The 25,250-nt window shown below is 38.9% G+C and overlaps 1 protein-coding gene across 4 annotated transcripts in view; it reads left to right on the plus strand.

Moving 5' to 3' along the window:
• Positions 1 to 24,127, plus strand: part of LOC140731731 (sialate:O-sulfotransferase 1-like) — a 144,080-nt gene extending 119,953 nt beyond the window's left edge. The window contains exons 8-11 of one of the 4 annotated variants that reach the window (XM_073053459.1): positions 2,085 to 2,249; positions 4,536 to 4,736; positions 6,228 to 6,593; positions 17,689 to 24,127. In XM_073053459.1, the coding sequence (XP_072909560.1) occupies positions 2,085 to 2,249; positions 4,536 to 4,736; positions 6,228 to 6,580 (719 nt within the window). In that variant the 3' untranslated portion in view covers positions 6,581 to 6,593; positions 17,689 to 24,127. Of the gene's footprint in view, positions 1 to 2,084; positions 2,250 to 4,535; positions 4,737 to 6,227; positions 6,594 to 8,746; positions 10,206 to 17,688 lie in introns of those variants that run through there. The other 3 variants (XM_073053460.1, XM_073053461.1, XM_073053458.1) reach the window with 3 other exon arrangements.
• Positions 24,128 to 25,250: the final 1,123 nt, after the last annotated feature.

Below are 25,250 nucleotides of genomic sequence, written 5' to 3' on the forward strand. Positions count from 1 at the left end.
GGCCACCCATGTCATACAACAGGGCATATAACAATCGAATGAACATGCATCCATAGTTTAGTTTTGGCAAAATAAAGAACTCTCTGTATATGTTGTAACAAAAGGAAAAGGCTTTACCTTAAGAACGTACAGAAGCATTCAAAATGTGTTGTTATAAGTACAGTGATCATTGCCATCCAAATCAGAATGACTGCCAAAACCTACATAAAAATAAAATCTGCACTGGTCACTTTTGGGCTGATTCATGTCCATATAGACTTGGTAACTTCTATACTAGTTGTCTCCAAGGCAACTCAATGGTTCTGAATTAGAATATTCTGTAGATAATGCTTTGCATGATTCTCTATTTACAGAGCAACATTTATTTGTAGAGGAAAATAACTCCCAAAAACTCTATTTAACAGGAATTAATTCAGACTTTCTTTTTAATGTGATCTATTGAATTTACCATTATTGGATGAACATATTGCATGCTCAGTCAATCCCTGACCAAGTGCATGGTTCTGATCATAAGTGCCACAATTTTAAATGTGATAAGGGGATATGTTGGCAGAGTTGTAGGTACTTCTTGCATGACGAGCCCCTACTGCAGCAGTGAGTGATTGCCTAGTCCCTGAAGCCGCTGACAGATGGAAGCAATAATGGAAGCTAAGCAGCTGATAATCCAAGAGGGAATCAAGAATTTGCATCAGAATCTGAAGGCTGATAAAAAACCAATAACAAACTTTTCAGTCCAGTGTAGAAGGAAATTGAGGGGCAACGTTTTGATTGAAGGCCTGATAACCCCATTCTTCTCCATTCCCTAATAACTAGTCATTAAATTGAATTACCTGTATTATATTTGTGACACTTTCTCACAACCATATCTGATCATATTGGGCCTGATCAAGATTAAAATGTTTATCTTTCAGTTTAAGTATTCACCCTCTAAATGCTATGCAAAATCCAAGATTGACATACATACAGATGGATGATCTTAGAGACGTCTGGCATAGCAGGTCACCAGATCAATGCCTGATGTTAGCATCTAATTGACCAACTGAAATATTCTTGTAAACATAATTTGCTCACATTGCTTGGAATTAATCAGAATGCTTATAGAAATGCAACCAGTGGAGAGGGAGTATTTACAAATAACTTGACTAACTTGTCCATTTTTATTGAGGCTATTTTAATCTACATTTAAAACACTAGGAACCAGAAGTTGACTTATTTCTGACTTTAAATCCATTTCAAATTTAGCTTTTCAGTTGGGCAGTTGCCACTTTTCAATTTAAAATCCAGAAAGGGCAGATAGAAGTAAAACGAAAATAAGAATCCAAAGTTGGACAACTGTTGAGAGGCCAAGACTTTGGATATATCTAATATGGAGGTTGATAGGTACTGAATTAGTAAGGGTGTCAAAGGTTATGGAGAGGAGGCAGGAGAATGGGGTTGAGAGGGAAGATAAATCAGACATGATGAAATGGCAGAGCAGACCCAATTTGCCAAATGGCCTTATTTGCTCCTCTGCTTTTTGGTCTGAAATCCATTACAAGTGAATCACCGGAGTGCAATGGAAATGGTCTTACACAGATCAATTCACATGAATTTGCTTAACATAGTGGAAAAGCATGTAAATCCACCAGAGGGACTACTTTAAAAGATGGGACAATTCAGTGAAAATCTTTAGGCTACAGAATATGCAAAAGTTTGATCATTTTTTCACCAAAGAACTACAAAATACTGAATGGTATATGGAGGACAGTATATTATCAGAGGTAACTCACTAGCACAGAGCACACTACTGCATGCATTTGAAAGCATTTCTTCATTCAAATCATCCAAAATTGTTTCAAATTAAATGTTGCTTTTCTCCCTTGAGGTGTCTAATCCAATTCTCATTCAAGGTCATCAGCTAAAACGTTCTATCTCTCCATCGATGCTGCCCATTGTGAAATGTACTTCCAGCACATTTATTTTTATTTCTTATTTATAGATGAGCAATTTTTTTCAGTTAGTGTATTATGTGATCTGCAATTAAACTATCAGGCAAAAAAAAGACTCAAGATTGTTGAGATTTCAGACTCCCATTTCTTTTCCAGATACCAGATGTACTGACAGGAAATTTCTGCCCACCAAAACAAAGGCAATGGTTGCTCTCTCTAGTTTCCCGGGTGCTGGGAATACATGGGCCCGCCATTTGATAGAACACAGCACTGGATTCTACACTGGAAGCTATTATTTTGATGGGACTCTTTATAACAAAGGTATATGCAGTTCCTTATCTTGCCATTTACCCAGCAACTGAATGGTAAAGTTTTAGCTCTAGAGAGCCATCTGCTTTAGTGATGGAGACCTCATGGGTAATGTAACTGTGAAATATATTATGTTTAAAGTTAGTTTCAGAAACTCTATCAGTTAAATTGGTGAAACCTGTTTCATATGATTGTATTTAGGTTTGTGCAGACAGTAATAGTTCTTATTTGATTAGCAAAGTAGAGAAACAAAGCCAAATTCAGCTATTCAATAGCATACAGTTGACATGAATTTTAATTATAAATTGATATGAAATTTGCCACTCAATATAAAACCACTGGAATCATCAGCTCAAATTGAAATGTATATGTTATAATGTTTTGCATAAAAAGTCTTCTACTCTGCTTAGGAAACATATTTTCCTTAATGTCAGATCCAGATTTAACAAGTGTTAATAGATTTTAGGTGTGTGCACACTTGTTCTCTGAGAGCTTTGAGTGTAAATGATAAAGCACCATACATATAGGTCTTCTCTTTATCATATTGTATCCAACTTCAGACAGTGCCAATTGGATTACATACATTTAACTTCCTCTCCAATTAATATTGTGTAAAAAGTATCAGGTATCTATATGATCTGAAACACTGATGCTTGCTTCAGTACAATAAGGTGACAATGTCGTGGCAAGTCCCTTGTATCGCTTACAATCTAGTAAAGTGCACTTGATTTTTATAATATGATCTTGTGTGTATTGAACAATCCAAACACAAATTGATTGACAGCTTTATGGAGCACCTGCTTTTTTGCCTACAAGCGATCCCCAGGCTCTCATTTGCTTGTCACTTTAATAGTCTGTTCTTCTCCCATTCTGACCTACCTTGGTATGGCCTTCTGCAACGTTATAGTAAGGCCCAATATAAGTTTGAGACCCAGGACCTCATCTTCCATCTAAGCATGTTGAAGCCTTTTAGAATCAAAATAGAATTACAGGATTTTCTAATAACTCACTGGTCAATTCCATTAAAAGCTCAATGGCCACTTTATTAGGTACCTGCTGTACTTAATAAAGTGAAAACTGAGTGTATGTTTGTGGTCTTCTGCTGCTGTAGCCCATCCGCTTCACGATTCAACATGTCTTGTGTTCAGAGATGCTGTTCTGCACTACTGTTGTAACACATTGTTATTTGAGGTACTGTATTAACTTCCTTTCAGTTTTTACCAGTCCGGCCATTCTCTTCTCACCTCTCTCATCAACAAGGCATTTTCACCCACAAAGCTGTCACTCAGTGGATGCTTTTTTTTCCCCTTCGCACCATTCTCTGTGAACTCTAGAGACGGCTGTGCACGAAAATCCCAAGAAATCTGCAATTTCAGAGATACTCAAACCACCCCGCCTGCCACCAACAATCATTCCACTGTCAAAGTTAGGTCACCTTTCTTCCCCATTTTGATGTTTGCTCTGAACAACAGCTGAACTTGTTGACCATGTCTACATGCGTTCAGTTGCTGCCACACGATTGGCTGATTAGATATTTGCATGACCAATTTTGTGTGTATGTGTAACTAATAAAGTGGCCAATGAGTGTAGGTCATCATCCTCTAAGCTCTTCTCTCTTCACTAACATAACCTAAACACTGGGCATGTCCTACAGCTCTGCATTTCACAGCTTTGTTTGTGTACTGTGTCTCAATCTACCTTCATTAACTTGTCAACCAGATGGCTTCATCAATTGCTTATAACCATGGCAACCCTGGCATCACTATATTGGATAATTCCCCTTGTCCTATACCTCCTCCCTGACAGCTTTTGCTTTATGATTTCCAGTTCTGACAGATGATTTTTGACCTAAAACATATCTCTGGAAAGAGAAACAGTGACCGTTTATACCCTCTGTATTTTGAATTAACAAACAAACTGATTCCATATTTGTCAGGCTAGGTACGTAGTATCTATGTTTTTTCAAGTCTTATTTCTAGTTAACATTGCTATAATTACTTAATTTCTTGCATCTGATGCATTTGCCTTTACACTGTACCTGAAAATGAGCAATATCAGTCCAGCTGATTTATAGTAGGAATGATCACAGACAAAAGTCAAAATAGAATTATAGAAGGACAGTAATATTATTCATTCAGGTATTGGCAGCTGTCACACACAAGAAGCTATTTTGCTAGCATTAGGCTTGCAACCAAACAACTTTAATCCTCCTTTTGAATAAGCTCATCATTATTTCATAAGATAGCATCTGCAAGATTCCTGTACGACAGTGTTAATTTTTATTTTTCGCCCTCTTAGGTTTCAAAGGGGAAAAGGACTACTGGAAAAGCGGCCGGACTATCTGTATAAAAACTCATGAGAGTGGGAAGAGAGAAATCGAAACATTTGATGCGGCCATCTTATTGATCAGAAACCCCTACAAGGCTTTGATGGCAGAGTTCAATAGAAAGCGTGCTGGCCACTTGGGGTATGCATCGGAACGCCACTGGAAAAGCAAAGGTAAATTGGTAGACCCTGCAAAGCTTTAGCAGTTGGGTTTCTTATAGCAAATCAAAATCCCTGATATATCCAATGTACTTTTCAGGTCAGTGATTGATGGAAAATTTTCAGTAGTCTGACAGCGTGTTGGCAGATTCTACTCGTGCCTGGCTACGCGATGACCTCCCAAACGTCAAGTGAAGTCTAAGATATGACTGAAATGAGTGAAAGGGGAATCTCAAGGGAGAGTCACTTTGATCAAAACCTGCAGCAGTGGCAATATGTGATTATGCAGTATCTTTAGTGTACAAAATGCTCCATGAATATTCTGCTCTTCTGAGGCAGATAACCACAGGTTTATTCGAGAGATTAATTTCAGGAACATAAGAGATTCTGCAGGTGCTGGAAATCCAGAGCAACACACACAAAATGCTGGAGGAACTCAGCAGGCCAGGCAGAATCTATGGTGAGGAATAAACAGTTGATATTTCAGGCTCACACCCTAAACATCGACTGTTTCCTCTGTATAGATGCTGCCTGACCTGCTGAGTTCCTCTAGCAATTTTGTTTGGTGCTCTTAATTTTCATGCCTTTTTTTTTTAAGATGCAAAGAGAAAACAAGTCCTGGATTTGTAAGGAATGAAAATTCAAGAGCTATACCAGCCAAGAGACTGCAGATCTGAACTTTGTAGCAAAAGAAAAAAACAAACAGCTTAAAAAATGCAGTGAGTTGAGCAGCATTTGTGGAGATTTCATGCCAGTATTTGACAGCACGTCCTGAGGTAGGGTCTCAAACTGAAACATCGACTATTCCTCGGCAGATGCTGCCTGATCCATGGGGTTTATCCACCAGTTTAATTTTAGTGCATATTTTGTATGGGAGGGGGGAATAGAAATGGAAGATAGGTAGATGGCCAGACTTAAATGACCAGAAAATCAGAAGTATTTTGGAGAATTGGTGAGTAGGATATAATGATGTATGTATGAATGGTGTTGAGAAGAAATAAAAACAGTCCTTGGTGTAAAACAGATGAAATGAATCGAATTAAATGCACAAGTGGTTGACACTGTCTGAGTTTAGTGCTCTTGAATAGATACTAATTTCTCCCATTTTAATGCACCGAATAATCAGCTAGAGTAGAGGCAAAGTGCAAGTTTTAAATAAGCTTAGAGTTTATGGAAGGTGGAAGTCAAGTAATTGATTAGTAGAACATGGGCAATCCTCTGGAATGTTTGGGTCTAGCAACACATATGTCAGATTGGTTGAGGACTGTATATCATCTTCTAAAATGGATAACAGTGAGTCAAGTGGGTTTTTACAGAAGTCCTATAGCTTTTTAGTCACTGTTAGTGAGATGGCCTTCTTATTTTCATTGACAATATAATGGACTATAAACTTGTCTCCCGATCATTTGCCCAGCCCTTAGAATGACCAAGCATGTAGTAAAATTCTGAAGCTTCAGCTTCAAGCATGCATTATTAATTAGCTCAATTCAAACTCTTCCTCTGCAGAATGGCCAGAATTTGTAAACACCTATGCCTCCTGGTGGGCCTCCCATACACTGGATTGGTTGAAGTACTGCAGTCAGGTGCTAGTGGTTCACTACGAAGACTTGAAGAGAAATCTCCTTCCGGAGCTGAAGCGTATGGTTGAGTTCCTGAACGTCACGGTGTCAGATGACAGACTGTTGTGTGTCGAAACTCAGAAAGATGGAAACTTCAAACGATCCGGCCTGCGGCAGAGAGATTTTGATCCGTTCACATTAGAGATGAAAAATATCATTAACAGTTACATCAGAATGGTGGACGAAGCTCTTAAAAAGAAGAATCTCACAGGACTACCTGAGGAGTATGTTCCTGGGTGATGGAGCCAATGAGGTAAATCAGTTAAATCAGTACATCACCACTTCAAGCCTGTGTTTATAAGATACAGCAAGAATGACAACTGCATTTAAAGATCAGGTGGAAGGGGAAAGAGTGGGACCTCATCACACAAACAGATCAATAGCCTCATGCTGCAGAGGACTTGTGTCAAGAAACAAAATGTCTCCGTTGTCTTACATGACACAAAGTACCCTGACCTAAGTCTTGTCATCATACAACTCTGGAATTTTTACAAGGTGCAGGTAGATTTGATTTAACTCCTTCCTGGATGTTTTCCCCTGCAGATAGATTAAAGCAAAGAGAACTTGCAGCTTGTTTATTCTACTATACCTGTCACTTTTCTAAGGAATGTGAAAATCTTTTCTGACAATTCATTTAGCCCTCCCTACAAGTTGGTTCTGCCTACAATGCGCCTTCCATTGCAAATGTGTTAAATCAAAATTATCAATGAGAAGAGAGCTGTTGTTTTGAGGCTGGTTAACATTAGATAGTTCCTTGAAAATATGTTTTACTGTAAGAATTGAGGACTGTTGGCATAGATGTTTTCTTAAAAAAAATCTTTTACAGTGAGAATATTCACAGACCTTAATGAACCACGTTTCGCTGCAGAGCCAGTGCACAGAACCCACAAGCCTTGCAATCGCAGTCACATGTACAATGTTCTTTCAACCATCTGTAAGTTAGTATTAAACCCCCTGTTTCAAAGCAATACACAGTAATTGCATTAAGAATATGGACACAAATATTTAATAGCAATTTCAAAGCTGTAGGATCTGAATTTACTTTGGCATTAAGCACATCTTTTTCTTCCATTGTCTCCTTCATTTTCTAAACTGCATCAATAAGTATTCCCCTAATGCAACCATTTTGCCTTAAAATGAAATTATTAGTCACCTTTTGCAAATGTTTAACTTTCTGGTTTTTAAAAGAGATTTCAGCAATTCCGTGTAAAACAACTCCCTGCTTAGTTATGGTGACATGTGACACCTCATTATGAAGATAAGCCTACATTGCAGTTATTGATTAGTGTCATCATCAGAATTGAATGAAGTAGGCATCTCTGTTAGTAATTGACTTGGAGTGGCTACATTTGCAACGACCTCTGCTTGGTATATGAATTACCCTACAGTTCTAATTGGTCCATTGATATAAACTGCAGCTGTAGCACCATCCCTTTGTAACTTTTTCATTGTAAATTATGCTCTAATTCTTTGTTAAACCTCCATTTGCAGTTCCAACTTTTGCAATTTCCTCAGATGTACTGCCAATTTCATTTAGTAAATGGCAGCACTGTAAACGCTGTTAATGGAAACAAGGTCCAATTAAATTAGAAAGTTGGTTGATTGTTGACTGGATTGCCCAAAATCTTATTGTTAAGCTATTCAATCTCCATTGGTTTCAACCTTCACCCAGAATTCCACTGAAGATTAAATACACTTTTCCCCACTGTAATTCTGTCTGGACTTCCCACCTTTTTGTACATTCACCACAGTGTCTGACTTTTTGTTCAAACTCGCCTGTATCCTGGCAATTCTATTCCCATCCTCTGTAGTCTTCTCACATCTGTTGTCTGACTGTTCATCAGCGGCAGAACCTCCAACCGTCTCTGGCCACACTTTTGAACTGCATCTTCTGAAGTCTTTCCTCATTGCTGCATTCCTTCTCGCTACAAAATACACTTAAACACTTATTAAACTCCTGTAATTGCCCCCTCCCCCACAATTACCTACTTGAGTTATGAAATGCTTTTACATATCTTGTTCAGTTGGAAGGATGGATGTGTTGTGTAGTTATTAAGATATTATTTAGTTGAAGAATATCCAATGCATTTAATTTGGTATAGTTGGGGTTTTTGGCTATCGGTTGGCATCTTTCCAGCAGAAGAAAATCATGATTGCTCTCAATGTTAATATATAGTCTTGGGTTTTCCCCTGAATCAGTATCCATCAGTTAATAACTCGCTAAGCCATTCTTCAGAAGTCTTTCCATTACATAAGGACAACAGTACTCTCTACTGCTGGGGCACCCATCTTTAACTTCTCATGTGCGTATTAAATGAGTATGACCAGTTTCTTGTCTTGGGATGTGTTTGGGTTCTTTTCCAGCTGGATGACATGATTAATACCATACAATACATGATATTTCAGAATCGGATTCATCACCAGTAGAGCCACTACCTGACATCATCAAAGAGCTGAAATTGACCCTGACCTTGGGTGATCCTGATGTGGTGTTCAGATGTTTTCCCTATGACAGCGGGGGTTTTCTTTGGTGTCCTGACTACTGTCTACTTCCTAGAGAGCGGCAGATTAGATGGCCACTATAAATTGCCCTAATATGTGTCTAAGTGGTAGAATCACAACGGAGAATGTAAAAGAGATACTTGATGTTTGGTGCCTGTTCAGTGGACAGTTTGGTGATCTCTCACTGTCTTGCAGCACAAAATCAGGCCCTTTGGCCCACTATATTCATGTTGACCCATGGAAGATCTATTTTTACCAATCCTGTTGGTTCCTGCCCATCTATGCCTTGGTGATTCATTTACTTGAATGTTGTGGGTGCATTTGCCACAGCTCACTCAGATGATGTGTTTGGAAATATTATTATGCATTATTGCATTTTCAAATTACAATTTGTAATTGGATTTCTCTGTAATGGTCATCATGGAAACATAGGGGTGCCACAGTAGCCTAGCACTTAGCGCAGTTCCATACCAGCTCGAGGCGTTCTGGAATTTGGAGTTCAATTCTGGCGCCATCTGTAAGGCCTCCCCATGGAATGTGTGGGTTTTCTCTGGGTGTTTCCGGGCTCCTCCATCAGACCATAGTCGTACCTGGTGTGTTAGTTGGTCACTGTAAATTGTCCCATAATTAGGTTCGGGTTCTTTGGGTTTGTTAGCGGCTCAAGGGGCCAGAAGGGATTACTCTGTGCTTTATCACTAAATAAATTTTAGGATTAGAAATAGCATTGAATCTCATAATTATTCCAGTAAGCTCATGGCTACTACTCTGGAGGTATTAATTGCAAAGCTAGTTCATTTTACTGCAGATCCATACATAACTTACGTAAAAATATAATCATATTAACTTTTTGAGGACAAATTGTACATTGAGGTAGACTTTTAGCTTGTCTTCCAAGCAGAAACTAGTAATATACAGAAGTATAAAATATATTTCATTTGTTAAGTTGAAATGTTAATTTATATTGTCACTCTGGTTTGAAGTTTATTTGTTTCAACAAGTGACCCAAGAAGTGTTTATGTGACAACTCAGATTAACTGTGAAACAAAATTGCAGTTCCCATTGAGAGTGTGGAGGCCCTCTGTAATGACCTAGACATATAAGTTTGAATACTGTCATGGTTATGGGAGAATTGAAGTTTAGTAAATCTGTAATAGCAAGTTAGAATCAGCATGTTTAATCGATTGTTGAAGAAAACATGTGGGTCCTGTAGAGAAGGAAATCAGCCATCCTCAGCTGCTCCTGTTTATGTGTGATTCCCTGCTGCCTTAATGATCCCAGTAAACCAATCCATTTCAGAGACAATGGATCTTATTTTTGCCAAGAGATTATATGAAAGAATAAAATTAACAAAATGTAAAACTTACTTGCCATTTGGTGTAGAGCTGTTTTGAAAATCGTACCCCTCCAGTGATTTATTTCCAAGGTTTTCTGAAAGTTGTTTTTTTTTTGCTAGAGCAAACAATAGCATTTAGGTCATGTTAAATTCTGTGGAAAGGTTGAGTACAATTCGTGCTTTTGTTTCTGAGATAATTACAATTTTCTGACTGCAAAAACTGAGCATTAGCAATAGCACTTGAATAATTTGTGTTGATGGATGGACTGCATCATATCATGGCAGCAATACCACCACCTCAAACATTTAAAGCCCCCCCCTCCCCCGCATCTGCATGTTTAAAATATGGTGTGCACTTCTTAAATGATTCACCAAAACAACTTATCAACAGTGCCATCCAAACCTGGTTCATTGGTCGTGTGGAAAAATAGGAACATTTGGTGCATGGGAACATTGATTTCGGATTATTGCAGAACTCATGTTATTCTGTAGTGCACGTTAATTGATGTTCCTCCAGCACAATAGGGAAGCTCCCCTACACAGATTGTATTAGCTAAGCACTGCCTCCTCAAGGGCAGCTGACTGTCAGTGAAGCCACATTACAAAATATGTTTGCAAATGTATGGGATATTGGAACTGTGAGCAAGAGAAGGTCTCAGTGCTTATTCTGACGCTCAAAGAGATTATTATTATTGATCTTTCATCCATCTCTTACTAAAGGATATTGGTTTCAGCCAGGTCTAACTTTACATTAGGATCTCAATTATAAAATTAACAATTAATTGAATATCAGTTGCTATTTGCAGAAGACATTGCCAAACATTTATCTGCCTGAGTGTTTCCAGCTCCTCTCCTGAAAGAACTGGACCTGATTTTTTAAAATAATGCCTCGTGGTGCTAGCCTCTCGTGTCACTGCAAAGAGCTTATTGGTATCTAACCCACTGCTTTCTTTCATTGCCTTGAAAAGGTCAATCAAATCTCTCATTAACATATTATATTCCAGGGATTACTTGTGTTTTCTATAATAATTTAACTTTGAAGTCCCATATAGGATTTGAGCAAATCTTCACTGGAATCCCTCCAGTAATTAGTTATCCTCCTGGATTATGGTGGTCAGGTGGAGACATACACTTGGTGGCCGCTTTATTAGGTACAGTATTAGACCCAGTGTGGTCTTCTGCTGCTGTAGCCCATCCACTTCAAGGTTCGACGTGTTGTGCATTCGGAAATACTTTTCTGCACACCACTGTTGTAACATGTGGCTGTTTGAGTTACTGTCGGCTTGAACCAGTCTGGCCCTTCTCCTCTGACTTCTCTCATTAACAGTGTGTCTTTGCCCACAGAACTGCTGCCCACTGGATGTGTGTGTTTTTTTCGTTTTTTGCAACATTCTCTGTAAGCTCTAGAGACCATTGAGTGTTTAAATCCCAAGAGATCAGCAGTTTCACACCACCCCATCTGGCACCAACAATCACGCCATGTTCACCGTCACTTAGATCCCATTTCTTCCCCATTCTGTCATTTGGACTGAACAACAACTGAACCTCTTGACCATGTCTGCATGCTTATATCCATTGAGTTGCTGCCAGACGATTGGCTGATTAGATATTTGCATTAACGAGCAGGTGTGCAGGTGTACCTAAAGAGTGGCCAGTGAATGTACAGCATGGAACAGGCCGTTCAGCCCGCTGAGCATCAATCATTCACTTTACACTTATCCACTTTTATTCTCCCCGCCTTCCTATCAATTCTCCCCTCAGCTGTTAGAACTCATCTAGTACTGGGGGCAATCAACAGAGAGAAATTCAACCCCTCAGCTTGTATGTGCAATTTCCCACATAGACTACAGTGCAGGTCAAAGCTGAACCTGTGTTGTGGCTGCTGTGAGTCATCTAACTTAAGGCGTGTTCTCACCTGGATTTTATATAATTGCAACATAACATTAATGCTTTGTATTCAAGATTTATCAAAGGCATTCGATGTGTCTTTTGGTTATTTTCTAGAAATCTGTGCCCTTCTTCAACATCCCACTCCAAGCCCCATCACTATTTCTAGTATAAGCAACTAGTTCAATATCTAAGTCTAAAAAGGGAAGACTTTCAAGTTCTTTAATCTTTGGTACAGATTTGACATTTCTTGGTTATTCAAATCATATAGGAGAGGTATGAAATGTGACTGGTGACTCCGCTGTTGATCGACTCACTGTACAGCAGCTTTTGATTTGATCTCTTCCATCCGCCACTGCAGTTGAGATTGAATTTCACCATGAGACATTTTAGACAGTTACTTAAAGAAATATTGCATTTGATTTCATTTAATCTTCTATCAAATAATTGCTGTAATGATGCCTGAAAAACTGATAAGGAGAATTTATTTTAAGTTGCAAGGTGGCTACCATGGCAACTTCTAATAAAATAATATCTGGACATCTCTGGAACAGAAACCTGACATTAGACTCCCCTGTTAATAACAAAAGTCATTATATTTTCATTGAAATATAGGAATTGGACAAGTTGTTATGGAAACACAGATATGTACTGTGTGTTTTTCTTATCACCGTTAATCTCATTTTTTTTTGCACAAGTAATTTTTGGAAAGACTGAAATTAATAATGGTTATTATATTAATAATATTACATCAACAATCTGGGACACATTTTGTATAAGTGTTAAGGGCCATAGATTGAGATGCCTGCAAAACATCACATCCTATCATTTTACATATTAAAAAGTTTCACTGCCTTTCCATCTACTGTGGATTAGTTGTACATTATCATTTATACATTGAACCTTCTTATTTGAAACAACTTACTTATTTCCTTAAGCCTATCACCCCAACTGGGGCATAGGCTACCTCCAGCAGCTCCCCAGAGTCCCCCTGTCCTAGGCCAGACCTTCAAGTTATCTCCCAGTGTAACGCATTAAATATCCTTCCTCTCGCAGGAATGAGGTCTCTGGAACTTCTGTTGGCGTTTCTGTAGCTCTGGGTTTTTATGGGTTGGGTTTGCTAGCCTCATGCCTAACCCTCATCCTTTCTCAGCTGGGCCTTGGACAGTCCGTGGCAGAGTTATTTAACGTAACCTTTGCACACAATTACATTTGTATGTGTCCTTGAGACTGGAATGAAAGTACCACCAGTGATTGCAAGTTCCAATTCAGCCTCTTCTTGCCAACTGCTTTGCCTCCAAATACCAATACTAGTGTTTCTTGAAATGCTGTTAACCACTGTACTCTTCAGGGGTTAGGTAAGCACATAGAAACAAATCCTTGAATTAATGGAATGTTGATACAAGAGTTCGGCCTCTTGAGGTCAGGCTTCTTCTTTCTTCACCTTCTCCATTTTTGGTTTCCCCTCAGCTACCATCACCAGCCCTATCACACCATCCTACTCTGCCACACATCACTCTGAAAGCAAGCTAATTAGAGGAGTTTGGTTGCAGTTCAATTGAATAATAATTGAATATATAATTGAATAAGCTTGAGGCGAGTGGTCCTGGGTTCGAATCCGGCCGGCTCCTTGAACGCTTTTTACTGGCTATCTCCCTTCTCTGCTCTCAGTCCCATGCAGGATGTTGACCTCAAATGTCAGCAACTCCTTTCTGCCATAGGTACAGCTAGACCCACTAAATTCCTCCAGTAGTTTGATATTTAGCCCCACTTCACCCCCAAGACTCTGATGACTCCAGTCTGTTTGTCTCCATTAACAAATATATTTCTTTCCCCTTCATGTCTGTGAAGAGGTTGTGCATCCTCCTCATGACCACCTGAGTTTCTTCTGGGTGCCCCGATTTCCACAGTCCAAAGACATACCAGTTGATAGGTTAATTTGCCAGTGTAAGATGTCCCACGATTAGTCTGGGGTTAAATTGGGGGATTGCGGGGCAACATGGTTTGAAGGACTGAATTATTCCACACTGTATCTCAATAAATAAAATACAAGTAAATAAATAAATAAATTGTTTAGGAAGGAGAAAAAAAATCTACTTCAACATTAGATTAGCTGCTTCAGAAAGAGAGCATCTGAGGTCGAGCCAGTTGAACTGGGTTGAGTTTTGGTTTCGGACTGCACCAGGCATCTGTTAAGAGGTAAAGGGCAGAGGCCTATGCTTTGCTCCTTATCACGCCTTCTGCCAAGCATCTGGAAGTGTAATGAACATGGGTTCAGCAGAGAAATAAACAGGGTCTCCTGGGGGAAAAATGGGGAAATTCGGACAGGGAATTCTTATGGTTTGCTCATCTATAATGTGTTCAGTGCATTTGTCATCTATGTTTGTACATGGTAAATGTTTAATTCTCGCTGTGGCTTCACTATTAATCTAGCATTTTATAAAACAAACTGCCACATAAACATGACTTGAGGGCATAAAGTATTATGGCAAATTAGCAGATTTAAAAACATGTCCATCAAAATGAAGAGTTTTAGTCTGGTTTCCCACTGTAGGGAAATCACTTTGATTGTGATACTGGAGCACAAAAATAAAACAATACCTTGAAATAAAATGAGACAATTTACCTAAACTTATCTTACAAACACTTCCCTTAGAATAATGCCAGAAAAATCCATAGCAGATAAAGAAATATTATTTTCTTTCTGCAGAAGTGCAAATTTAGGCTTGTAGATTTGGAATCTTGTTTTTCTTTTTGAACTCATTTATGCAATAGCAAAGTTTAAGAGACATTTCGACCAGTACATGAGCAGGCAAGAAATGAAGCGATAAAGACAATGTCAGGCAAGTGGGATTAGCTTTAATTGGACATCATAATCAGAAGGGACAATGTGTGCTTATTCCTGTTCTGTATGTGTCTGTGTTCCACGTTCTAACTGTGGCGTTGAAGGGATAAGTTTCTGCTTCTGTTTCTTGGGTCAGATGGCACCAAACCAAAAGGCCACTCACAGTCCTTGCCCACCTCCAGCTACAGGACCTGGGCACAAAAGACCAGATCAGCGGAGAAATAGATTGAGGGGCCCAAAATACACAGCTTTTTCTTCACTCCCCACCCAGCAACCCCAGCTCTCCTCCGCACCCCACTCAAAAACCCCCACAGAATCTCGGGGCCAATTACATCAGTCACCTGCCACTTTCTCTGAATTGTCACCGTATTTTTAATGGATTTAAGCACATAGTAATTTGTTAACCTCAGTGACATATGCAAAGTTGTTTATAGCTACAGAATTAAACAGTGAGAAAATTGTTGGGTATATCTCTAGGCCCCCAGAGCTATGGGTCATATAAGCTGTGGGAGGTGTGGCGAAGACTGGGGGGAAGAGGAAGGACTTCAAAGAAAAAAAAAAGGCCCTAAATTGTGTCAGAACTGCTGACACCTGGCTTAATGTGGATTGGGGCCAAGCAGCTAATCTGGACACAAGAAATAATGGATATTGAAAAGGGAAAGCTGGTAATTTTCTTAACATAAAGCTTGAGAGCATGAAATATATGCAGAGTCAAGGAGTTGACCCATGAGGTAAGGGCCTTTATTTCTCAGTTTGTGAGACAAAAGGAGCTCAAAGCTTAGTGATAATTCCCTTATCCAATCAATATACCCAATGTTGCTGATACCTCCTCACAGACATACTCGCTCTGACCACCATTGGACACAATGGTTATTCTCCCCCTTCTATCGTATCTGGAATTGTGTCCCCTCACATTCATCAGTACCCAAGCAACTTTGATTCCATGCCTGCCAACCATATAGTCTGTTTGCCAATCCTGCATTGCTTTTCCTCATTTCTATACTCTCAAATACTCTACTTCAGGGTGGCTCTCAACTTAAGGGCCTTAAGTCTATCCATGCAAAAGCCCCACTTAAAGACAATCCTAGCAAAAATTTACAGGAGATCGGAAAACCTGTTAACTTGCCTTCCTGATCCTACAATGGTACTGATGTACCAGTTTCACCGGCATGCACTGATCCTCAGACTTGTACCATTCTCCGGCCATCAATTCTGTTCCTTTCCTTGAATTGAAGAGTGACTGAATCAGACCCTTCTCAGTGTCATAATTTCATTCCAACATTATCTGCATACCACATTTCCACACTGTTTTTGAGGCAATTTGTTTCCACCTGTGTTGCAGTTCCAACCCTGCCTTTTCTCACTTCCCTGCTGAAAATGGCCATTCAAGTCTTTGTAACATCTCAACCTGATAATTCCAATGCTTATTTCAAATTTCCTCTTTGTAAAGTTGAGGCCACCCAAAATGCTACAGACTTGTCTCATCTTGCACTGATCGCCTAACATCCGTGTGATCACGGACCAGGGATTTCCAGCTCAATGCTCCAAGATTTTGCCTTATCTTCCTCTAATTTAAAATAGCATTTGCTTGTAAATTTGTCAGTAGTTGGCCATGCCAAATGTGCTATATAGTGAAGAAAGCATGTTGTACTTTGCATTACATTTACAATTCATTTGGCTTTGGTATAATGCTGTAGATATAACGTGATGCTTGTATCACAGCTAAGTGACAATGTCATGCAACATGGAATGAAGCCCTTTAACCCAACTGGTCCATGATGACTAAGCTGCCATTGAGGCTAGTCCCATTTGCCATCTTCTTCTTCTTCTTGTAAAGTTTAAGCAAGTTGGCAGACCAACATAAGATGCATTACCGCCACCTTCTGAGTTAGCGTGTGGAGTAAAGAGACAGGAAGTATACCCACTAAATTTCCCCCCTCACCAAAAAAAAAATCAAATAATATCAAAAAGATGCTTTTCAGGAACTCAAACATTATAATGGTAGTGATATTCAAACAAACTTTCCATGTTAAACTGTGTCTGCTCCAAAAAGATCTCAATTTAGCTATTAAATGTTTCCTTTGCACCTCAGAGGAACTGCTTTCAAACAGTATATGCTGCGCTGTTTTTAACAAGTGTACTCCCTACAAATACTGATATCATGCATATTAATTCTGAACAAGGAATCATTCAGTCTAGTATGTCCAATATGTTAATGTGTAGGTATAACTACTTCCCTCCCTTTTTACCCATCTTCCTGTTGAATTTCCACTCCCTCTTTTCCTTCGCCCAACTTTGTTGCCATAATGACCAAATAGAGTTTTTTAAATTATTGCTTTCACCTTCCCTTTATGCAAAGGCATTACTGCATTTACATCCTTAATTTTAAGCGATTGCTTGTCCAGAACTTTGGCTTATTTCCTTTAACCACAACATGGGCAGGAACCCCTCAGAACTGCATGCACCAAATGAGAGAAACACACACAAATTGCTGGAGGAACTCAGCAGGCCAGGCAGCATCTATGGAAAAGAGTAAACAGTCGACGTTACAGGCCAAGTCCCTTCTTCAGGTCTAGACCTTGCAGCCTCAACAGATGTTGTCTAATCTTAAGAAGAATATCCAGCATACAACTTGAAATCCACATTTTAATAGATATCAAAAGCTCAGAGTACAGAAGTACACGAACAGGGCATACTTATTTGACCCATTCCAAGGTTAAAATGATAGCAACCATCGCAGACATGAATACTGATATTTTGTCTGATATCTTTTCCTAATAGTCACCTGAAACTTTGGAACATAAACAGAAACTCCTGAATGACCTATCACTGGATCTTCTGAACCATCTGTTTAAATATGTAAGAAGCCTTAATATCTGCCTTGCTTATATTGCTGAACTACCTGTGCCACTGATATAAATCAATCTTGACTTTGAAGGATGTGACCCATAACCTTCCAATCCTTTCCTATCCATGCACCGTCCAACTGCATTTTAGAAAGTTGTTATTGTACCTACCTTAAATGCTTCCTCTGGAAGCTCATTCCACATTCATACCACTCCTTTCTGTGTAAAACAAGATGCTGTGTCTTCAAGTTCCAATTAAACCTTTCACTGCTCACCTCAAATCACAGCTCTTTATCTAAATCATTTCTTTTTCCAGCCTGTAGTTTTCACTCCTAGACATTTCATGTTTGCAAATGTAATGGCTACTTGACGCAAAAATATCTATGGCAAGATTACATGGTCCACATCTGCCTACATCTCAAGTTCATACTACAGCTACTGCCGTGCATGATACAAAATTGGATGCGAATCAAATCTGATGTACTTAGATCTAAGGAGCTATAAAGTAATGCCTCTATCTTTAGTTGCAGTCATTGAATTTGTTCGGCTGTGGTTATTATAGAATTAACTGACAAACCATTAGCAGAAAACATTGACAAAACTGCAGAGACTAAACACAGGTGAAAATTAACATTATCTAAAATAAAATGGGTGGTTGTTAAAAGCAATTATCAAAGTGATTTCAACAGCAAAAACAATTATAGGAGCAGGTTAGTTGCCAAGTTAATGATGTGTCTTCCAGCACCTGGTCTATGAGAACATTATCCATTGTCGGGGAGTAACAGCAAGAGATGAATTTAGAAAAGAACTACAAAGTGAAAACACCAAAGCTAACTCATCAAAAGCGGTCCCTCCACCACAGCTAATAAACAAGGTTGTAATAATAGAAAATGGATTGATCTACCTATGATAAACACCACAATTATTTCCCCCATGCTGAATTAAGCTTGATGTAATGCTTTTAACCCATTTTAGATTATTTGCATAGCTATAATTTACTGCAGTCCAAGACTTTGCAGGAACACACTATTATTTTCTGGTCTCGCCTGGCATAAATTGATTTTTCCTCCAGTCAGCCAGGTCTCAAGGAGAGAAACAAGATGTGCACAGGATTGGTAGGTAGCAGTCATGAATCAGGACTGTATCCAACAGGGAGGCAGTCAGTATCTTGTCAACCGGTGTCAGTATACAGCAGGGAAACAATGAGATGTTAGTATCTCATCTCACCATTGGAATGCGCTATTTGTTCCCTTCGCTACCTTGCCAATTCTCATGCTTGCCTATCATCCCAGCAGCATGATGTTCTTCCCACTGGCACCATTGATTAGTTTATTATTTCATTTCCCTTTCCTTCCCATAAGAACTCTGTTAATTCAGTAATAAGTTGTGCTGTGAGCTAACGACCAATGGGATTCCATGCAGACTTAAAATGTATAAGTTCACCTAGACATCATTTATTTTATGAACAATGGGTATAAAAGAAATAAAATAAGATTTCATTTTTTATAGATCGAAGTACTGAGCACCCACTGTTTTCTTCAGTGTTTATACTAACAAGAAGCTGAAAGATCTGTTTTGCCTGAGTTGGATTCTAGGGGAATAAGATCAATTCAGCCTGGAAGAGCAGCAGAAATCTAATTAACTGTAAACCATGATGTGTGCCTGACTGGTTTGTATCTGTTCTATGAACGTACTGACTTCTGTGCCCACTATGTTTAACAGGGTCCTTATTGAATCCGTCTAAATTAACAAATACCTTCTTAAAACTAAAATACAAAGTATGGGCACATTTCACAAAGTGAATGCAAGGTTTAGGTAGTTGCTTTCAATGTCACTTTGTGGAGGAACAAGCGCAATTTTTTCTTCTTATCAGAGCTTGGGAGCTAATGTATTTTGCAGTTTGTCCCTAGTAACACTTCGTTAGTGCATTGCTCATCTAGTAAAGATAATTGTATGGCAGATGTTTGAATCAGGTCATTTTGTTTTCCTTTCATGATTCATCTCTTAAAGTGACAGTATAGGGTTTCATTATTTAGAAACAAAATATACACTGTTTTGCTGTATTGAAGTCTCCTTAAATGCAATTCCAATTTTGTACAGAAACTAATCAATCAGCGAAGTGATTGCTTCTAATTTTGTATAAATAATCCGTCCCTCTATGTACTTCGAACTCAAGCATCAGCTACAGAAAAATAATTACGAATTAATTGGAGTTCATAAATGGGTTCTGGCAGAAGAAAGGGCCATTCAGCCCATCATGCTCTACTTTTATACAACAACCTTATCAAACCCATTCCCCAATTAGCACTGAGGACTATTTTCCCTTAGGTGTCTGTCCAGTTTCCTTTGTAAAATCCTATAACTATCTGCAAAGGGGAACAGCTTCCTTCTCTTTGTTCATCTTAATCTTGTACACTTCTTTTCCACCATAATTGTCCCACTAAAAACATCACCTTCCCCAGTATGAACTTGATACCAGAACCTCTCATTGTGATGGTGGATCTTAGAATCACAGAATCATAGAAATCTACAGCACAATACAAACCCTTTGGCCCACAATGTTGTGCCAGCCACGTAACCTACTCTAGAAACTGCCTAGAATTACCCTACCACATAACCCTCTATTTTTCTAAGCACCTTATTCCTATCTAAGAATCTCTTAAAAGACCCTATTGTATCTGCCTCCACCATTGTCGCTGGCAGTGTATTTCACATGCCCACCACTCTCTGTGTAAAAAAGAATACCTTTGACATCCCCCTTGTACCTACTTCCAATCACCTTAAAACTATGCCCCTTCATGTTAGCCATTTCAGCTCTGAAGCGTCTGGTTATCCACACAATCAATGCCTCTCATCCTCTGTCACCCAAGGAGTAAAGGCCAAGTTCACTCAACCTATTCTCAGAAGGCATGCTCTCCAATCCAGATAACATCTTAGTAAATATCCTCTGCACTTAAACCTTAACCGTACTTTCTTGGATTTGCCATCTATTGGGGTGCGTACTGAGACTAATTCACTTGTGATTTTTAAACCAGTTACCCATATCTTAATCTGATAATTGAGTAGAATTATATAATCAAACATCTTGCAGCACAGAATGGTTGACGTCCCTTGCCTCCTATGCCATTTGAATGAGCTGACCAATTAAGTGTTTGTAACCCTGCAAATTTGCCAGTTGTGCAGAAGAAAATCCTGTTGTATCATGCACAGACAAATGGCTATTGGCTGCATGTCGGCAGGTTCTGAGCTCCCACACTCTGCACTACGTGTCCAGACCACAATAAGGTGAGGTGCTGGGTAAAGTTTAGATCTAGCCCGTCTGTTTTCCCTTAGTGTCAGCTGTTGAATCTAGAACATTGTAACCCCGTTTTTTTATAACGCGATCGTTTGAGTCCATAAAATGTAATTGTGAGAAAAGCGGGGTCGCGTTAAATCAGGGTTCAAGAAAATCAGCGTTCAATCTGACCCAATGAGTTTTTAATTCAGCTGGGTATTTGCTGGCAACGGCACTGTTGGCTGAGCGAATTTCTCCTGACACTAACACTTGAGAAGCTTATCTTTTGCTGAAAAAGATTTCCTTTTTCTAGCAGTTTATTCCATTTTGAGCAGAAAAAAAGGTCCAATGACTCACACAAAATGCTGGTGGAACGCAGCAGGCCAGGCAACATCTGGTCAAGACCCTTCGCCAGGACTAACGGAAAAAACAGATAGTAAGAGATTTGAAAGTTGGAGGGGGAGGGAGAGACCCGAAATGATAGGAGAAGATAGGAGGGGGAGGCATGAAGCCAAGAGCTGGGAAGTTGATTGGCAAAAGGGATACACGGCTGGAGAAGGGGGAGTATGGATTGACATGGACATGGAGTCCAATTACTCATTACGTTATACCCGAATTCACTTTAAATCGGGGCGTGTAAAATCGGCATTTCACTGTATAACCACATTCATTTCATAGGATCACTAAGGGCAGTGCTTTTTAATTGATGTTTTAAATGTACAAATTCAATATGGTTTCAAATTATTAATATTTTATGTTATGTAAATATTTTTAACTATTTCTTAATGTCAGTGATAATTGGAGACATTTGGGGACAGAGGAAAAGTCCTTTTATAGTATGAGCTTTTCTAAGCCATCAAGATGGTTGGTGGATAGAGCCAAAGTTCTTTTGCTGCTTGTAGCCTAATCGCTACTCATAAACTGTTCTGCTTTATGAATAGACCATGGCAGCAAGGCTGATAGGACATTGGAAGCCCTACAGACACTGTAGGAAAGTACAACCATGAACACTCTGAAGAGGAAAAACAAGAAAAAGCTAGGCACATTAGACTATCAGATTCTCATATACAGTAAATTATTTCAAATCCCCCTTGACCACGGAAGCATTTCTACCAACTACCTTTTCCTATCAAAATCTTTCATTACAGTGAATATTGTTCTATTCTATTTTGATCTTCTTTACAGAAACAGAATTATCCCAGCTTTACCCTCACTCCAGAGAACTGGGGTCCCTCAGTTCTAGCTTTCTGTAAGAAACCTCTTCTGTTAATGCTCCAAGGTCTTGACCTATATTCCTATGTGAAGTGCTTAAAATTGTACATGGTCTTCTAATCAATGGTCCTCATTCATCACAATGCTTCTCTTTTACAATCAAAGCCCATCTGTTAAAACATTGCATTGAAAGCAAAAACTTTATATCTATAAAGTGCGTCCTGATTCTCTAATTAGAACCCTTTGTTAGAATGTATGGGTCCAGCAATCCTATTTAATATTTTATAGATAATTTTTCCAGGGTTCATGCTATATTTTTCTATGTTCATTGGCAGCTGAATGACCATCTCTGCAGCCTAACACTCAAAAATGTATGTATTTGAAAAGTTGGCATGCTCTTCTCATTGATCCAACAAAATCAACCCATTTCACTTGACTGTGCAATTAATTGTAAACTGCTGGTAAATGTGGAGGAGATTAAAGTTGGTGAACACAGTTTCTTGCTTCTGGGTTTTCAATGGCAGAATGCCAGTGGAGAAACTCAGTGGTGAAACATCATCCATGAGGTTTACAAATGAAGACTGGTCAATTCTGCCAAAGTAGCAGAGGTCCAGTTGTGCCTGCAGATGCGTTCAGCATAGATCACTCTTATTTCTTTTGCAAAGCAGGAAAATGGTGGATGGAGCGAGTCATTTCCCTCATGGTTTATTTTATCAAGTTTTTCTCTCACTGTGGTAAACTCAAACTCAGATTTACTAGAACAAAATAAATGTGACTTAACTTGTAATAGTGTATTTTTTCTAACTGAAAATGTATGAACAAGTATTCGGAATAAATAAACCATATGTTATGATCATATAAATTTATTCAAAATGAATCAGAACTAGATCTTGATGCTATTAAAATGCTACATAAAAAGGGCAAGTTACAAACACTTTAATGTTGCAATTTCCAAAAGGAATGTTTACAGGATCAGCTACTTGCATTTAAACCTAAGCATCTTTGTATTTAGAGAATCTAAACAACGGCTATCTGATGAAGAGAGAGAACCACATTCACAACCCATGAGCCACAAACCACTTTAAAATGAGAAAAAGAAAGGGAAGTGCAGTGATGTGCTGGAAATTTGAAAAAAAAAGCATGAATAATGCTGCAGCATTCCAGGCAGCATCTGTGAAATGACAAACAAGAGCTAATGTTTCTGTTCGATTGATTGATTAATAGCAGAGATCCTTAAAACTGTTCAATGTTTGTTAGTCTGATGACCTGAAATGTTAACGCTTCACTCTCTGGAGACATGTACTGAGAATTTCCTGCATTTTGTGTTTTTATCTTGGCAAAGAGAGTACTATTATGATTAAGCATGGTATTCCATTGATCAATGGCATAGGCAAATTCTAGCACTTTGTGCTTTGTATCAAAATTGATCTTTTAAAGAGATTGTTCATGCAAATAGTGAAATTGAAGCACAGCTAGGAACCGTTTGCCTTAACCTGTTGCATTCTGAACCCAGCTTAAGATTCACAGGAGGGAGCTTCTCTCTCTGCTCCAGGCTTCAGCATTGAATTTACAGCTCAGTTGTAAAATGATTTGGTTTTGCATCAACACTGAACTCACTGCCTCCACCCACTGGAAGCAAGATAGCAGTGAGTTGAAAACACAACTGCTTCATGTTCCAATTAGACCCATTCCATCCTGGGCTGGCCAACACCAGTTTGGTCAGATACAATCAATGTTGAAATCTATTAAGAATTGCTATTTTCATCTTTTAGTGTTTATGTGACTCTATCCAGCAGTAATCCAACATGCTTGCATTACTTTTGCAATGATTATATTTGGGGCTTAAAATAATATGATGTTGTATTAGAGACATACAATACAGTTATAGCACCTTCAGTGTCCATAGAATCATCAAATAGGAGCTGGAGTTGGCCATCTGGCCCATTGAGCCTGCTCTGCCATTCAATGAGATCATAGCTGATCTGGCCATGGACTCAGTTCCATCTACCCAACTTTTCCCCAGAACTCATAATTCCTCTGCTATCCAAAAGTTGATTTCAGTATGTCTTAAATATATTCAGTGAGATAGCTTCTAATGCTTCCTTGGGCAGAGAATTCCACAGGTTCACTACTCTATGGGAAAAGCATTTTAAAGTCATGGATCATTACAGAACAAAAAAAAAAGACCCTTTGGCCCATCTAGCCTGTGCCAAACTGTTATTCAGTCTAGTCCAATCAATCCACACCTAGAACATAGCCCTCCCGACTATGTTCTTATTCAAGCTTCTCTTAAATGTTGCAATCAAACCTGCATCCTCCTCTTCTGCTGGCAGCTTGTTCACATTCATACCACTCTCTGAGTGAAGAAGTTCCTCTTAAATATTTCACCTTTCACCTGAACATATGACCTCTTAATTCTAGCCTCACCCAACCTTAGTGCAGAAAGTCTGCTTATATTTATCCTATCTGTACGTCTCATAGTTTTGTATACTTTTTTCAAATCTCCCTTCATTCTCTGTGCTTCAGGGAATAAATTTCTTACCTATTCAGCTTTTCTGTATAGCTCTGGTCCTCAAGTCCTATCCACATTCTTGAATTTTCTCTGTACTCTTTCCATCTTATTAATACCTCTCCTGTAGTTAGATGACCAGAACAGTATACAATTCTCCAAATTTGGCCTCGCCAATGTCTTATGGTACTTTAAAATAGCATCCCGACTCCTGTACTTAATACTTTGATTTATGAAGTCCATTGTGCCAAAAGCTCTCTTTACAACCCTATCTACCTGTGACACCACTTCCAAGGAGTTATGTATTTGTATTCCTATATCCCTTTTGTTCTTCTACACTCCTGTGCCCTTCTGTTCACTGTATATATCCTACCTGGTCTGTCTTCCCAAAGTGTAATACCTCACATTTGACTGCATTAGGTTTGATAGCCTTACTCACTGTGCACTATGCCCCCAGTCTAGGCATAATCTGCAAATTTTCTCATCCAGTTTGCCTCACTGT

This window comes from Hemitrygon akajei, chromosome 8 (genome assembly GCF_048418815.1).
Source record: "Hemitrygon akajei chromosome 8, sHemAka1.3, whole genome shotgun sequence".
NCBI classification, from domain to species: domain Eukaryota; kingdom Metazoa; phylum Chordata; class Chondrichthyes; order Myliobatiformes; family Dasyatidae; genus Hemitrygon; species Hemitrygon akajei.